General features: G+C 41.8%; 1 protein-coding gene across 1 annotated transcript in view; it reads right to left on the reverse strand.

Moving 5' to 3' along the window:
- Positions 1 to 17,622, reverse strand: part of CLASP1 (cytoplasmic linker associated protein 1) — a 172,947-nt gene that overhangs the window by 70,623 nt on the left and 84,702 nt on the right. Inside the window, exons 9-18 of the mRNA XM_081009704.1 lie at positions 15,613 to 15,765; positions 14,700 to 14,773; positions 14,077 to 14,169; positions 12,985 to 13,130; positions 11,943 to 12,078; positions 10,595 to 10,665; positions 7,963 to 8,022; positions 5,629 to 5,706; positions 4,243 to 4,410; positions 3,099 to 3,148 (exon numbers count right to left, since the gene is read on the reverse strand). Coding sequence (XP_080865830.1) covers positions 3,099 to 3,148; positions 4,243 to 4,410; positions 5,629 to 5,706; positions 7,963 to 8,022; positions 10,595 to 10,665; positions 11,943 to 12,078; positions 12,985 to 13,130; positions 14,077 to 14,169; positions 14,700 to 14,773; positions 15,613 to 15,765 — 1,029 coding nt within the window. The remainder of the gene's footprint in view (positions 1 to 3,098; positions 3,149 to 4,242; positions 4,411 to 5,628; positions 5,707 to 7,962; positions 8,023 to 10,594; positions 10,666 to 11,942; positions 12,079 to 12,984; positions 13,131 to 14,076; positions 14,170 to 14,699; positions 14,774 to 15,612; positions 15,766 to 17,622) is intronic.

Raw genomic sequence — 17,622 nt, forward strand, 5'->3', positions numbered from 1 at the left:
GAGAGATACGCACCATTAAAGATAAGGATACTCAAGAAGATCAATTTAGCACAAGTCTATTTCATTCCTGCCAGGAGAAATGGGGGTGCTAAGACTAAAGACCTTTCCCTACGCCCAAAGAATAATTTCAGGCGCAAAAATGCTCCAGTAAGTTTTATACTAAGGATTATTTTTTTTCATAAAATGGAAAAGTACTATATGAACCTTCGCTTCAAAATAAAACTCTACGTCTTCACTATTCTAATGTGGTTTTAAATAAGCCTCATGCTTTCTCTTTTTCAGCTTGGTTTTACGTTCAGCTGAAAACTGTTTTGTTCTGTCTCTGCTAAGTAAGTTTTATGTTGTTCTCTTGCTGACATACAGCAATAGAATACCGTATTTTTCGTTCTATAGGGCGCACCGGCCCATAGGACGCACCTCGTTTTTTTTTTGGGGGGGGGAATGAATAATAAAAAATTATTCCCACCCCCCCGCCGCGGCTGCCGCCCCAAGCCTTGTGCACACCTGCCCGAAGCACCCTCCGGAGGGCTCCCCGTGCTTCGGGCGACAGGCTGCCGCCCCAAGCCTCGCGCGCTCGGCGGGACCTCCTGCTGGGCGCGCAAGGCTTGCGGACACTCGCCGGGGCTGCAGGCTGCTGCCCGCAAGCCTTGTGAGCCCGCGGGAACTCCCACCGGGCTTGCAAGGCTTGCGGATAGCTTCCTGAAGCCTGGAGGGCGAGAGGGGTCGGTGCGCACCGATGCCTCTCGCTCTCCAGGCTTCAGCGAAAGCCTGCATTCGCCCCATAGGACGCACACACATTTCCCCTTCATTTTTGGAGGGGAAAAAGTGCGTCCTATGGGGCGAAAAATACGGTACATGAAATGAAAACATACAATAACATACAGCAATTCAGCAATAAAACAGTAAGCCAGAAATCAATCAGTGATAAACACCAGCCATAAAATACAACACACAAGCACAAAACAAGCAATCTGTTCAATGCTCTTCCAAAATTCACCCTCTTAAAAACAAAACAAAAAACAACGGACTGAGAGAGGTATAACAACACTGTAATTCTTGTGGTTGCTATTACAAGAAGTCTTCTTATTTAACAAATAAACTGTGTTAAAATCAAACTTTTTACGTCTTTTAAATTAATGTGCCATACCAAATTAAAGAAAACATATTTGTGCTCTTTATCCAGCTTCCTCCTCTCCTTTCCTATTTGGCAAAATAAAGATCTCCCTCACATTCAGTCAGAGAAACAGCAACATGACTATGGCCCTTTCAAGGACCAATCAGGTACTCTTTTGCCGGTGTTGTGTTAACTATTCTGTATGTAATCTCAGCTACTGAGGTCCTCCCAACCCAGACCATATGTGCGTTAACCAGAAACCCATCAAAAATCTAAGGCTCTAATACAGCCTTCCCCGAAGTGGTGACCATTGTTTTGGACTACAAATCACATAAGCCCCAATCAGCGGTGATGAGGGCTGTAGTCGAACAACATCCAGAGGGCCACAAGTTGGGGAAGGCTGGTCTAGATTGGTGGACCTTGGTTTCTCAGTTACATGAACCATCCAGACTCTGTTCTGTTTAAAATATAGGTTTTCCTACCTCCACTCAAATCTTTATTCTGAACTAAATCATACTGCTGCTCTGATGTAGCTTCTGTGAGAAGAAAATTTGACGGAGTAAGTTAATGCTACCTATCTATTAGATTGCTACTACAGCTTATTATTACTATATATCCTCAGATATAGCTGAGGATTCATCTCCCTATTTGTTGGCAGGCCCTATTTTTAAGGATGTAGTTGAAAAATCTTACTAAAATTGCAACAAGACGACTGAATTTCTCTTGGCAAACAGAAACAGGCACATAAATAAAAAGGTGGCCTCATTTGCTTTTGTTGCAATGACAATACATGATTAAAACGTTTTTAGAAGAATGTGGTGGGTGTTAGCTGTTGCATTTTTTAAAAAAATATTTTGCTTGCAAATGATTGCAGTTTTCTTATGACGAGTGGTATAAATAAACTTAATCGCTTCCTATATCTAATGATGTTACTATATTTACTGTGCGTACTGTAGTGCACGTCCTGTACTGCCCAATCTACAACACATTCAAAATAAACTGAAGAAACCATGGAAAACTCTGACAATTGTAATAATTCTGTCTAAAAGTTTTTCATTCATTCATCTGCAGTTCTGAGCACCTGAATAAGACATTTGTATATGAAACTAGGAAAAGTTAGAATGAAGACTTCAAGCTCTTCCATTCTCACAAGAAACCAGTTTTGTGGACGGGATGGCAGACATGAAGTACAGTGAGTTGCATCAGAAACCAATGGAGAATTACTCTCTGTATTCAAAGTGTCCGTAGGAGCCTGGTTGCTGGCATCCCTTAATACTTGCGGAATATGGAATCCAAAGGTTTGTCTAGATCAGCCTTTGCCAACCTAGTGGCCCCCAGATGTTTTGGTCTATGACTCTCATCATCCCTGACTAATGGGCACATTGGCTAGGCTGAGAGAGGTTGTAACCAAAATATCTGGAGAGCACTAGGTTCGTAAAGGATGACTTAGAAATTAATGCAAAATGTATCATGCCTGTCATAAATTCGCATATATTCATGATTTGTTGCTGTCTGTCATAAGTAGCACTGAGGCCAATCTAACGAAGACATCCCAACTGATTTTAAGGAGCTTAATAAAGAATTATCTTTATCAAAACAATGTCTGGCTCATAATGCCTTCACGGATGAACATAATTCAAATATTTTGCCAAGTGTTGCTTCAAAGTTATTAAGTGAGAATTTACTCCTGCAGAACAAATCTTGAGAATAATCTGCTCTCAGAGTTCTATTGCCATTTATCCAAAAATGTTTTCCCACTTTGAGACTGCTTCATGAAAGTTAGCAACATTTCTGAGCAGCCGCTCCCATACTGAATTAAGCTAATACTACCTATTCTGTCTAGCAGTGCCTGACAAGGATCACTGAGCAGAACTGTTTCTTGTTGGCTTGACACTAGGAGCATTTGCAGGGAAGGTGGTGCTTCACCTTTCCCATAGCGCCCCATTCCCACTCCCACTTTAGACCCAGTCCTCTCAATTTTCACCTCGCGATGTAGTGCTTCCAGTTGGACTTCTTTTGGCAGACAGCGGACGACTAAAAAGGAGGAGAAAAAATGGATTTAGTAACAGGTTTTCTTTGAATCCACAAATGGCAACACTTCCAAAAATTGTTATCTCGGAGGCTTAGGAGGCTCCCACCCTTCCCCACATTCATTTACAATTGATTACAACAACGCATGCCTACACTGTCCACAGATTCCAACAGATGAAGAACATCAACGTTAAAAAGCGTTCTGCCCACCTTCCCTATTTATAGAAGGTTCCATCTCCCATGCCTTTTAACTTCTATAAGAAACTGCTGAGAAAGGTCACAGAAAGATCCAGGCCAAAGTGTCACCTTGGGATTTTGTTTTCATCAGATCCCAGGTGTTGGTCCTCATCTTTAAAGCCCTGTGCACCTGGGAGTGGAGCATTTCCAAGGACCACCTTCTCTCACATGTTCCCTCCCACATAGTCCAATCCCACTCCAGCTTCCCTTGCAGAATGAAGCTCGGGGGGGGGGGCAGGGCCTTTTAAACACCAGAATGCTCTCCCTAAGGAAGCTAAAATGGACTCGACGTTTCAATGCTTCATTAAAACGTGGCATTTTAGGGAGCTGTTTGGGGTAGACTGATGAACTCTGGGATTTTTTCCTGTCTGCTGTGATAAGAGGCAGATGCACACTGTTGGATTATGGTTTTGTTTGGAATAAATGTTAAATAAATAAATAAATAAAAATATATTTATACCCTGCCCATCTGGCTGGGCTTCCCCAGCCACTCTGGGCGGCTTCCAACAAAATATTAAAATACAGTAATGCATCAAACATTAAAAGCTTCCCTAAACAGGGCTGCCTTCAGATGTCTTCTAAAAGTGTTCATCATGTGAATGTTTAATGTTTTACTGCAAGCCGCTTCATTATTTTTTTAATGAAGAAAAAAGCAGGGTAGAAAACTCTAAAATGAACAAACAAGCTAAATTTTGGATCGCATGTGAAATCAGAACAATTAGATCAAGTTCCTATACATGAAACCAAGCGACAATTCTCAGAATCCAGAAGCGGTACCAATTCAGCAAATGAAGCTGAATGTTTAACAAGAAAATGGGGAAAGGTCATATTTTGTTAGTATTAACACTGTGAGGGCTTACTTGAGACTCTCCTGGGAGCTAGAAGAGGAGCGGTCAGACTGAGGCAAGGACACTATGCTGTCAGAGTTCTTCAAGTCAGACTGCAGGGCTTTCTGGTATGAGGACTCCAACGAATTGAACAGATGCTCTGCTTCTCGGCTAAAATGGCTGTGGAAGCCCCAGTAACACCTGAGGATAAAATTTCAAATCAATCACTGAACACGACATTAGCGCAACAGAACTTTAGCCCCAGAGAAGCTGCTCTGTTGAAATTCCAGCCAAAATTTAAAATGGCAGTGGTGGTGGGGAATTAACTTATGGAATCAAAACCAGCATATTTACATCCATTTATTTCCACATAAATTATTTATGCCCCCACACATTGGTCCGGTTCATACATCACACTTTACACCATCATTAAAAGCAAACTGTGCTTTATTGTGAACAAGAGGCATGCTGGTCACAAGTTCTTCCTTCGGTCTTCCCCCACTGCTGTTGGGAAATGAGGCAGAGTCTGGCTTGTCACAACATCTGAACCAGGCCTCACGGTTTGCTCCTCAAAAACAAATTGTGAGCGGGCCTTGGCTTCCGCTTGTGGTTTGTTTGCAGCAAAACAAACCAAGAGCCCAGATTTGGACAACATGAAAAACCTGGCAGCTGCAGAACTAGGGGAGGACAACAGCAACAACAACTTATGAGCATCCTGCCTCTTGTTCACATTTAAACTTTCACTAGCTTTTCACTAGTTCTAATATTCCCGGCAGTAAAAGAAATTAACAGGAAATGAGAATAAAGATTCAGGGATAATTGTACTTCCTACTGCAAAATAAGAATATATCTCAATGGGGAGTACAACATACACTAACATAGCCTACCACTTTGTCACTACACTGGGTTTAACCATTGCAATTGGACTTTTCTTGCAGTTTCAGCTAAGGCAAGCAATAATCCATGAAGGCTGAGGGATCCAGCATTGATAAGGAAAAACTGAATTCTAGTGAAGTCCTCAAAAATATTGGGTGGCAAGAGAGAAAGGCATTACAAACTGCAATTCTGAAAATACCAGCAAGTCTTAGAATGCAAATGTCTGACCTTTAAAGAACCACTAAGCAAACAGATCTTTGAAACTGACACAACTCTCTTGTGAAAACAGATGAATCTTCCAAACAACTTACACCAAAACAAGGCAAAGCTATTATTAACAATACAGTCCTCTAGCATGCCTACAGTAGCCTCTTTCTCTCCCTTTTGCATGTGAGTTCCTGAAGGCATGATTCTGCCCCTCACTAAGCGACATCAAATTTCATGAAACTGCTGCAGACTTTAATAGCCTTGAATTCAGCTGCATAGCACACAACAATGTTCCTTGATGGAATCTGCAATGGAGGGAAAAAGACACCCACTTACTTTCTGGCTTTTATCCGCGCTTCAGAGTCAGCATCGTGGATTCCCTTCTTTAGTGTTTCAGCCAATACTGATATGTGCCTGAGATTAGAAAACAACATCATTTACCAGGCCGGGGGGGGGGGGGGGGACTCCAGCGCCACTGCACTTATGAGGCCATAAAAAGTTTGTCCATCTTGCCAGAACAAAAACAGCATGCTTTGCTAAGCCCAGATTTCTACACAATATCCTTTTTGAGGATGTGGTTGCTTATTTGTGCCAGTCAGCTTTATTGCATTTGCCTCTCTTGTATTCAAAATGCCAAGAAACATTATTCAGAGGTCAATCCTTAGTTACTTGGAAACCACAGAAGCATAAAAGTATAGAGATGCTAAAATGTGCATATGCCGCTGAAGCCATTTGGGAATCAATAGGGTTTATTTGCTGGGGGGAGCGGAACAAACATCTTTGTCACCATAATCTACGTTGCATCGTGCTTGTGACACCAACTGGTTAAGATAATGTGACAGCACAAAATGTTCAGGGAACAAAGCTATCAAAACAATTCGGTGGTCCCGTCTGCACGCAACGTGAGTAACTGTGCAAGCTCCCACAGAGCAGATCACAGTTGCTTCACTCCTACATCTGTTCTGGTTCTGAGCTGAGCTAAGCCACAGTTTAGCATGTAATCCAAAATGGGATCGTGATTTAGGTTTGTCCTGTGGATCATGGTTTGCCTTAGAAAACTACATCACGAGCCTGGATTTGGAGACTGTGCGTGAAACCAAACCATGACTTAGCACAGTGCAGAACAACCAGAGGGGCAACATACTGATCATTATCTCCTTTCCAGGAGCCTGCACATTTGCTCATTTGTGTAAGTTATAGTTTGGCTTAATGTTACATGGGAATGAGGTCAAGTCTAATGTGCAACTTCTGTGAGGAAAAGGGAAGTGGTCAGTTTGGTTGAGGTTAAACCATCACAAAATCCCTAGAGACATATTTGGGTGATGTAGGATACAACAAGGAGCCAGCGAAATATCCTTTGCAGTGAGGAGAATATAGCCGTAGTGATAGGAAATATAGGCCTAATTATTCTTTTCCATGCATTTCATTCTCCTTCCTCACTGAGAAAGGGTGAATTGAGACATACCATATTCAGTTGTAAGCATGGTATCTCCCAGGCAATGTGTTCTCCTTTTCATTCCAGATGGGCAATATCAAATTTAACTAAATTAACTCTCAACCCAGCATGTGGAGAACTAAGAAAGGCATTAGGATTCTTCCCCTCCTGCCCTGAAAAGTGGAGCTCTCCTGCCACAAGGTATTAGGCAGCAGAAGACTAAGATTCGCCTAAAGTTCCCAGAGACAGATACATATTCTGTCAGCACAATACAATATATGCAAGCTGTCCCATCTCCTTAGGGACTATATTAAGGCTAAGAAGTGTGGATGCTGTCTCACTGACTTGGCTGAAAACTGCAACATCTTTGTAGCTACTGTGACAATCTCCTTATGCTCTGTACCCCTGCAGATTCTTATAATTCAGCTCTCGTCTATATACTCAAGTTAGCTGCAAATGTTTTGAAAAGGATAAGCTATTACATAAGTAACACAGTTCTCTGGCAACCAAATTCCTCTCTGCCCTGGGCGCTCTACCTTTTGCTTCAAAGCATAAAACACTCATGAACTATTTTCAACTTCTGAACGTGGTCAAAGAAAAATCTTCTTTGTAACCAAGCTGGCTTGGAAATCTTTAAATATCACACTACTCAGCAGTTTTACCTAACAGTGATCCTATAGGCCTGGTGCTAGAACACACACTGGTTAAATTTGATTTCCTCTGCTCCCTTGTTTCCCTCTCCTCTTTTGTTTATTTGTTAATTTAGAATATTTTACTGTGCTCCTCAGCCAAAAATGCTTCAAGAGCAGCTTACGTAAGATAAATAAATACACACCTAGTCTGCAGATTTACAGTGCAAAAAAATACAACACAAGCAGAGAGGAAAAGGAATAAAGAGGGAAGGGGAAAGCAAGCAAACTCAGGCACCAATCCCTATAGCGATGCAGTTCTTTTAAGGACCAGCTGGAACGGAACAGTTCAAGGAGAGTTCCACTAAATGGAACTGGTCTTCCAACAGAGCTGAAGGAGTGGCCCTGCTTCCCATCAATCCCTCTGCTGCAGCCTGATGGAATAGCTGCTGCCACATGATATCTGCAGGAGTAAGGAGCCCAATGGAGATTGTCTACTCCTCCCAAATGTCGCCAAGTCTATCAGAGAATTCCCTCCTTACAAACAAACAAAAAAGTGAGGTTAGAGGGAAGCATGCTTCCTCTATTACAGTACACACATCTTACCTTTCTAGGGAGTGTGTTTGCCATTCTTGTAAAAGCAAATGTAAAAATTCAAAACAGCGCCTAAGGTATGAACAAATATGGGAAATGACCATTAATTAGGTTACCCTTATAAATACACATTCCACATTAAACTTCATAACTGCCTAACCCAAGGTCATTAAAAGTCTACCAAAGAATATATGCTTCTGGAAAATACTTAGGTTTTTGCAAATTTCTGGGCACTGTGAGTTCTGTAGTTGTGATGCAGTCACTGTAATATTCTGTGTGCCTATCACTATGAGGTTGGATTTTATTTTTAAGTGGGTCCCCTCCGGCTGGTCATAGAATGTGGAAGGTTCTCCTTTTGCCTTGGAAGCACATTTTTGTATGTTTCGACCAAAGTCTTGGGCTCATAGAACAAAAAGCACACAGAAAATTTCATACAGTGATGAAGTGAGGATCATGCCCCTTGTTGGTATCAACTAGCATTTCAAATGCAAACAGAAATCTTGTTCAGAATGGATGTTTAGGATTAGGGAGGGGAAATAATGGGGTTGGGGGTTTTTATACTAATTTAAGTGTGTTACCTCGTTGAAGTGATAGGAGTCCATCCCTACCCTGCACCCTTAAGACTGAAGTCTTCTATCCAAGGCAGTTGGAAGCTACCGTATTTTTCGCTCTATAACACGCACCAGACCATAACACACACGTAGTTTTTAGAGGAGGAAAACAAGAAAAAAATATTCTAAACGCAACAGTGGATGTATGATTTTTGTGGTTCATGCTGTGGCCACAGACATGTGATCTGAGTTTGGGGTAGCCCAATGCAAAAATCCTGAGGATCCATGTGGATCCATGCTAAAGTCACCCTAAAGTCACAGGGGCGCTGGAAGTCGCAGGGGCACTGGGGGAGTGAACGGGAAGCAAGAGAAGGAGAACGATGCCTCACACACACAGATACACAGAGTATCAATCCTAAAGTCGCAGGAGAGCGCAGGGGCGCTGGGAGAGTGAACAGGAAGCAGCAGGAGGAGAACGATAGCTCAAGCACACACACACAGCCCCTACAGTGGCTAATCCAAAATCGGACAGCAAAAAACTGCAGGCAGGGACAGAGAGCACGGGGTTGTTTTAAAGCAGCCAACCCCGCTCTGCTTCTCTCCCTCCTCCCCGGCTTTGCTGGCTGAAAAGCTTTGCTGCTACTTAGCGAGCTCAGTGGGGAGGAGAGAGGGACATAGAGCACAGGGTTGTTTTAAAGCAGCCAACCAGACAGGAGCCGCTTACACTCGTGTAAGCAGCTCCTCTTCCCTCCCGCTCTGCTTCTCTCCCTCCTCCCCGGCTCGGCTCGCTGACAGGAGCCGCTTACACCCGCTTTGCTGTTTCAAAGCGAGCCACGGACTGCTCACAACTGCAGCAGATTCCCCTGCCATCCGTAGGCATTTGCTCCATAACACGCACAGACATTTCCCCTTACTTTCTAGGAGGAAAAAACTGCGTGTTATGGAGCGAAAATTACGGTAATACCAACTTTTGAACATTTCAGGTCACTTTATTTTAACTTACTGCAGATGCTTTTAACAATTGTCAACAACTGTGTGCTAGATGCTGCACACTAAATGAATGAAACATTTAGTGTCTAGAAGGCTGTGGGAGTCATAAAGCCACGGCAAAGGCTTGTAATATTGCAGGGTGCCCCCTGACCTTGGCTGACCAGCACTCTGAGCTTTACAATGTATTGGAATGTATTGACCTTAAATGGAGTTGTGTTTCCTCTGGGCAGTGATGACCCTATATGGTGATGGGGGCAATAAAAGCCTTGACCGGATGAGGTAACGTGAGACATTGGCAAACGGCCATGCGGCTGGAGAGAGAACAAAGGATAATAAAAAAGCTACGGGAGGAGAGAGAAGTTCGAAAGGAGCTGCTCATACCATCCTGAAAATATTGCTGGCTCTCTGTGTCTTTATTTTATGCTAAACTGCGCCATTTGTGACGGCTGGCTCCGACAGAAGGCTTGCATTTTAAGATTTCTAAAATTGGCAGTTACAGAGATCCGGCTGATTTCCCTTCTTGTGGCAATATATTGAGGGCTCTAGGAAGAGAAGTAGGGGCATCTCCACTGTTAATTTGATCTTCAGAATTTTGGCGAGTTTCTGGATTTGGATTTGGACCTTGGGCTAAATGTGGGGGAGAGAGAGACTTTTTATCCACTCTGTTTGGAGAGGGGTCTTCAGCCTTTTATTGGTAACTAAAATTCATATATTTGGCCTTGTTTTAATAATAATAATAATGCCCATGACACTCTGGGCAGCTTCCAAAACGTATAAAAACATAATAAAACATCAAACATTAAGCAATAAAACAACAGCAGTGGCAGATTTTGGGTTCTCAAATTTCAGCAGCACCCTGTGTGATGCTAAAATTTGATGCTCCCCACCTCCTGTGCTCATTGTTGCAGCACCTGCTATGGGCCGACACTCAAGTGTGGCTGAACCGAACATGCTACCCTAAAACTGCCTCTGCTAAACAGTGAAAAAGATTTCTCCCTGTCCTGTGGGCAGTCTCTAGGACATTCCAAATCTACAATTCTATCACTAAATTTCATTTTGCTAAGCCACCAGATCAAGAAAAGGGGGAGGGAAACACAACTCACCTTCTAACTGCGACAGATTTGGAGGTACAGTTACTGGTGATGATGGGGATTAGTCGAGGGATGTGTGTATGCTATGGAACGAAAAGCAACAACAGGGAAATCTTAAGAGAGGTTGAAAGCAAAAAAAACCCAAAACTGTTCTAAAGTGTAGATGCTAAAATGAAAAGATTGTGGTTGACTCAATCAGACACACAGAGGATGGCTTCAGTGCCAAACATGTCCCTCTGCTCCTCTCCATGACAAGAATAATAAATATTTTAAAAACAAACAATTATATGCAGTGTGATATAGTGATTATATTGCCAGACTGCAACTGGGGAGAGCAACACTCAAGGCCTTCCTGAGCAGTGAAGCTCACTGTGGGACTGTGGGCCAGTCTATGTACCTCTCAGCCAGGGCCATTGTGGTGAGAATCATGCAAGCTAGCTTAAGATGCTTGGAAGAAAGGTGGGATTTAACTGTATAAATCATGAACATTAAAATGTATTCATTTATTTATTATCCGTTTTTCTTGGTACATACTTTTGTTAAAAAATACACTGGACTGAATTACATCCCTGCGCTTGCTTGCTTGCTTGCTTTATTTATTTATTTCATAAAATTTATACACTGCTTGATGGGGGTGGGGGGACTTAAAGCTGCTTACAAAAATAAAGATTTACAACTCTATTTTAAAACATACTAAAGTTTAAAATACTAAAAAAAGTTTTCTAGTTTTGCCTCCACAGAATCTGTGATGATACAACTATGTGTCTTTTAATGCTGATATTTTTTTAGAACTGGATATGGATTTATTTGTTTCTCCTTCAGGTACTGAAAACCAAAATTGAATTTAAAAATTGCAGGAGATCATCAACAAGGCTCAGACACAGAGTAGGAATTCAAATATGTTTGTATGCTCGCTTTCTCAGGGCAAGTTCTGATCACCAACAAATGATTCCTATCCCTCCTTGTCTCCAACAAATGATGTGCCTTATTCTTCATCAGAATTGTACAAGTTATGAATTTAGCATAGCTCACTGTCAAACTATTAGATGGTAGCCCAGAGGGTGCCATTGAATCACTTCATTTCTTAGCTTTGTTGGTTTCCAGTCTGGCTATGTTCCGTGAAGGAACGTTGTGGAAATTAGCACATTTGTGTGCTTTGTCTGCAAACACACACACAGTCTTCTTGTCTGCCAAATGTTGTCCTATTTAGGATTCTTCTGGACAGCATGCTAATTCTTCTGGACAGCATGCTAAGATTGTTTTTCCAATCTTTATAACCCCCCCACACACACACACAACTCTAATAAATAAAAAATATTCCCTGGTGTCACGATTCACATTTGCTTTGAGAGATACTCACCCGGATAATTAATCTAACAGCTACCACACCAGAGGTGGCCATTACTTTGGCACTGTTGGGAATGAGATTAAAGATTGTTGGCATGATGGCTTCTGCCCCATGGTCAAACTTGTTACCCAAGACTGATGATAAATGCCTGAAACAAAACAAAAAAACAACAACACGAGAATTATGTCATAACAGTAAAACAAAAAAAGGGAGTTCAATATGATCATATGCTACTTAGAAGAAGGAGCTGTCAGCAGCTTTCAGTTGATTACATAGATATACAATAGATTACAAACACCGTAACCAGAAACTGGGTTAACAAAACACTTCACATTTTTTTCTCTAACAGATAATGTGGTTTATTTTTTGTATGTGTTTTAACAAGCGATAAGAGTTAGCGCAGGTCATTGTCGCACTACCAGGGAACAGCCCAGAAGGCATAGCTAAATTGCTTTCTTTCCCAATACTGTCGGTTTCAGGCCCATCCTTTTCATAAGCTTTCCATCTTGTCTTGACATTTGTAAATTTCAGAGGCGCTGTTAAATGTGCCCTAGAGTCCAGCAGACTCCAATGTAGAATTACCACCAACAGGATGAGCAGGCCAAAGCAACGATTTGAACTTTCACCTTGAACTCTAGTTGAACCTAGAAGCAATATTATAGCTTTCTGTTTTAAAAAAAATAGAAGTTCTGCTTCTGGTACATTCATAATACAGAGTAGCACTTGGCTTAGGGGTAAAACATAAAGAACGATATAAAATAAGCTTCTAGGCACTTAAACTAAGAACTGCCAGTCCTTTCCAGAAATGACATTAATAGGAATGTCCTCCATATTTACAGCCAGCTAACACAGTCAATGGTCAGAGATGATGGGAGCTGGGAATCAAATAATATATGGAGGTTCCAAATATCTCTGGTCTAGATGTTAAGCAATCTAACTCAGAGCACCCCCAAGCCTGCCAAAACAGAAGTGACACGACTGCGGACAAACCACTGCAAATCCCTGTTACAACAGTTAGCAAGACAGCTAAGAATATGTAGACTGCATTCCTTACCCCAATGTGATACAAGCCTCTCGCACCACCTGGGACCGCAAGTCTTTAGCAGATAGTTTAAACGCTCCATCGAGTAGGCGCAGGAGTTGAAAGAAGGTATCATACTCAGCAGCTCCAGCCAGCAATAAAGACCGGATCTTTTTTAGCTGTTGGGTAACAATAACAAACTGCAGATTAATATTAACCATGTTTTATAATAACATTTCATTATTTATACCCCGCCCACCTGGCTGGGTTTTAAAGTGACATGTGAACCACTGAGGAATGTGGCCTATTCAAACTTCTTTCTACAAGCCTGAGAACTGAAAGCTAAATTTCCTTCTTTAGATCCTTCCCCCCCCCCCACACACACACACTCCCCAAAAAGAAAACTAGAATTTCTGAGGTATAATGGTTCTGAATACATGAGTCCTGGAGAGACACTGTGGTTGGATCAGGGGTGGGGGGCGGGAATCAGAGGAGCTGTCTGTAGCTGACCTAGGGGTTGGGACAGGCTGTATCAGAGGCTTGAGAAGGGGAGGGAGCTACGGATGAGGTGTCAGATACCAGAGAGGGCTCCAGCAGAACATAGGCTCTTAGTGCTCCGTTCTGTCCCCTCGTTACTCAGTCGCACGGAACCTGCTTCACTCCCAACCTCTGTGCCAGGTTCACCTCCAATCTCAGCATCCCCTCCAGCACCACCAGAGTCGTTGGAGTCTACAGGTAGGTGTGAACAGGCACCTTAGATCCAGCCCTCTGGAAGTAATTCCCATTTGCTTGCCAGTTTGCCATGCTGAAGTTGTACTGACTCCATTCCCAAGAGGGCATGTTTCTTGTTGTGTCAACATGTGTAGCACCTGCTGCACCTGATCTGACTGATCATTAAAGATTTTGCCAGAAACCATACTCTGAGTTCTTCATCCACTGAGAGCCAAGACATACAGATAAGTTTTGATTTCCATAAATATGTATGTATAAAAGGACTACTGCTATTTTCCACCACACCACAGAGTGACAACCTTTCAGGTGTCCACTCTCACATAAGACACAAAAGAGTGGTAAAATACAAGCTAGATAAGTTGCAATACATACAGAATTCATACAAATACTCACTGCAGCTACTCTCTGTTCCCAATCATGTTTGTCATCAGACAGGATTTCTCTAATTTTGTTTATGGATTCTTCAAGGTCTCGGGCAGAATAAATCTGGAACGTATACATGACATTTCTTAAGATACAAGGGATATTTCCATAAACGCTGAGCTTATATTCAACTCCTACAGTAGATGAAACCTTTACAACAACTGCAGTCGGTCATCTACACCAGCTTTAACTACAACCCCCACCATCCTTGGCCACAGGCCATGCAGAATTCAGCTGATGGGCCTCAGAGCAACATTTGGAGGGCACCATGTTGGCTGCCCCCTGCTCAACATGCAGTCAGGTAGCGCCCCCCCCCCCATCTTGTCTGCAAAGAAAATATTAAAGAGGATTTGCATTGGCCATGGGCTGAAGTAAGCTCCACCCACTGCTCTCCCCATAGCTGGCTGAAAAGTCTTTGGGAGCAGTGGCAGCATAATCTAAGTAACAACACTGGGCTGAGACCTGGGCTGCTGAAGACATAACTGCTGGATAAGAAAGATTGGGTCCATCAGCCTTGACTATGGCTGAAGGACCGTGTGTGTGTGTGTGTGTGTGTGTGTGTGTGTGTGTGTGTTAAGCCACATTATTATTACCTGAACTGTTGGGACATCTTCAAAAGCTTTAATGAAATCCTCCTCATCGACGGCACCAGCTCCTTCTTTAGTTGCTGGCAGATGCCAAAAGGAAAGAGTGCTTTAATGCTTCTTGTTAAACAATATTAAAACAAAATTAGAAAATAACAGGCAAAACAAGCTGATGAAACCATCAAGACGCGCAAGGAGCTGCATGTAAATATTTCTTATTCTGCTAAGGATAAGAAAAGCAAAGAAACCTAGAAGTAGTAAGAGTAAGTGTATCTCATAACACAGATAGTCTGGTAATATAACAGAATATTACCTAAACTAGAGGGATGCCTTTTCTCTTAAAGGATTCAGACCCATGCATAATTAATGAAAGTATGGTATTCTTGACAGGAACATACGATGAAGATGGACAGATGGGCCGAAGAAGGAAAATCTTTAAAACATTAATTAGCTGAGGCTATTGTTCAGCACAGAAACTCTTGAAAGCTTATTGTAGGTGCCGTTTGGAAACAGCTTCCTAGTTATTTCTTTCTCTTATTTTGGTTTTCACACAGTTCAGGAAAACAATGTATGAAAAAGTGCTGTCTTTATAGGAACCACTACAAATTGCAAATGAATGAAGATATGAAGACAATTCTGATTTTGCATTGCTAATAGGGAGAAAATCTGTAGAAATACTATGAACAATTTAGTTGTGTAGCACCATGCTGACCTGGTGCTATCCCATCATATTCAAGAAAAGTCCTTTTGTATAGTTCTCAAAACTATGAAAGACAGCCAGCCTCCTAAAAATATTATTTTTTACTAGTCCATCAAGCAAATTCAGATGCGCACTCAAAACAGAAAATAAAACAACACACATTCTATTTTTAGGGCCATGGGTTTTAGGTCAGCCTTATGATTTATCAAGGCCTCCACCTACCTGGAGCCTTTGAGACCAGAGCTGTTGTTCCAACTCTGCGAGCAGAACTCATCCCACTTTTTCGAGAGCTTGATGGAGCCTTTGAAGATGTTGAGGAGCTGGCTGAGGAAGGCCTGTTTCCATCCACAGAGTCATCATCATCAAAGTTTTTATCTGCAAAAAAAAGTCACAAGATGAAATTCAGGAATTTGTGAATAGCTTCTACCTCACATTTTGGAGCAAACTCACTCTGCAAGAATTCAGAAGACAGGCCCGATCACCAGAAGGCTGGCCTTTCAAGTTCCAAGATCATATCCAAATTTCCAAATCCTTTCTTAAAAAGAGGGATATGTTACCTTTTCAGTGAAGCGTATGACAGAAACTACAGGAAGGACAGTTTGTTTCAGGGAAATTCCCAATCTCCTAAATTCCTTCCATTCTATCACCCTAATCTCTTCCAATGTGGAGATTAAACATAATTCCTTCACTAAAATTTCTTCTGACAACCAGGAGGAGAGATTGGTTAGTAATCATGCACAGCTTTCTCTCTAAGGCTGTGATTAACTGCTCAAAGTGTTCAAGGGCACAAAGAAATGTTTATTTATTCCTTGGACATGACTTGCAGCTGAGAAATATTGTAATCATGAAAATGCGGGCCTGGACCATATACACTATTCACATTATCCTCTCCATGTTCTTTAAATTGACTGCTACTGACCAACACTATATCCTGTGGTTGTGAGTTCTCACAAAGACAGCTAAGTAAAGGCTGAGAAAACTCCATTTGTTTATTTAAACTGTCACATCACAACATTATTTGTCTTCCCATTCTTGTCCTGTCTCAAAGCAGCAACAGCTCCTCACACAATTTTATCCAAATCACTTACAGTAATCCTTGTTTTTTCCACTATTCTAGCCCCTATATCCAATTCAATTACATTCAGGGTATGAGTCCATGCAAGTTGTTCAGCAGAACCAGAAATTAAACATTGTTTTCCCCAGATACAGGATTAACCTTCTCAGATCTCTTTTCAGATATAGAAGGCTCTCCAATATGAATTTCAGAAAACTAGCATTAACTTCTTCTGTCAAACTCATTGTTCCTGCTGTTAGAAGCTTTAGTGCTTGTAGTAGCGAGGAAGGTTTTATCTCATTTTTTAAAAATCCAAAATCCCAATCTTCAAAACATTCCAGGAGGCTGGAGGTGGCAGGTGGTGTCTGGAACTGACTGTCCCACCTCCTATTCTCTCCCCCCCCCCCCCATAGCTTGACAATGAAGGCCTAGTTAACCCTAATTTCTAGAAATAGTTTCACAAGTCTTTGGAGCCCAGATACTGGAAACGTGCGGTGAAACTATTTTGATGAGCCCATAAAAATGTTCTGACATTTATCGTCTATTGCCAATGGTGCTATTCAAATACATCTGCTTAAGTCCATCCTCATTCAGTAGACGACATAAGAATGTGCTCTTTTATTTTGTACTGGAATAAGCCTGAAGTGAAATGTGAGAGACATAGAAGCCTATGAAGGAAGGCACTCCCTCAGGCTTTCATTGCCTCCAACATCGTCAACAATGTGAAAGTGTCATCCTTCCACCCCTTAGAAACAGACCTTGCTCTATATATTAAGTAACTGCAGAAATGTTCGTGTTTATTATAAAAAGAAAACAGATACTTCAATAGCAAAGACCTGTGCTTGAAAGCAAAAAGACTGCACTGCTGTTCTCGTTCTCTCTCTCTCTCTTTCACACTTTCTCACACACACACACACACACACACAAGCACAAAAGCACACACACAATACACTCATCAAGGCTGTGGTTTATTATACCTTAGCATTAAATGGAGAGGAAAAAGCTTGATGTCCACGTTTCTCTTTAGAGAAACACATTTCATTTTTATACGTATCATAAAGAGAAACCGCTTTTCAAAAGATTGCAGTATTAAAAAAGATATCTCCTTATACATAATGTATAAAAATCCAGCACCCTTAGGAAAAGTTACAAAAATACATTTACCCATAACTTAGACT

Source organism: Podarcis pityusensis (assembly GCF_964106645.2).
Source record: "Podarcis pityusensis genome assembly, chromosome: 1".
NCBI lineage: Eukaryota > Metazoa > Chordata > Lepidosauria > Squamata > Lacertidae > Podarcis > Podarcis pityusensis.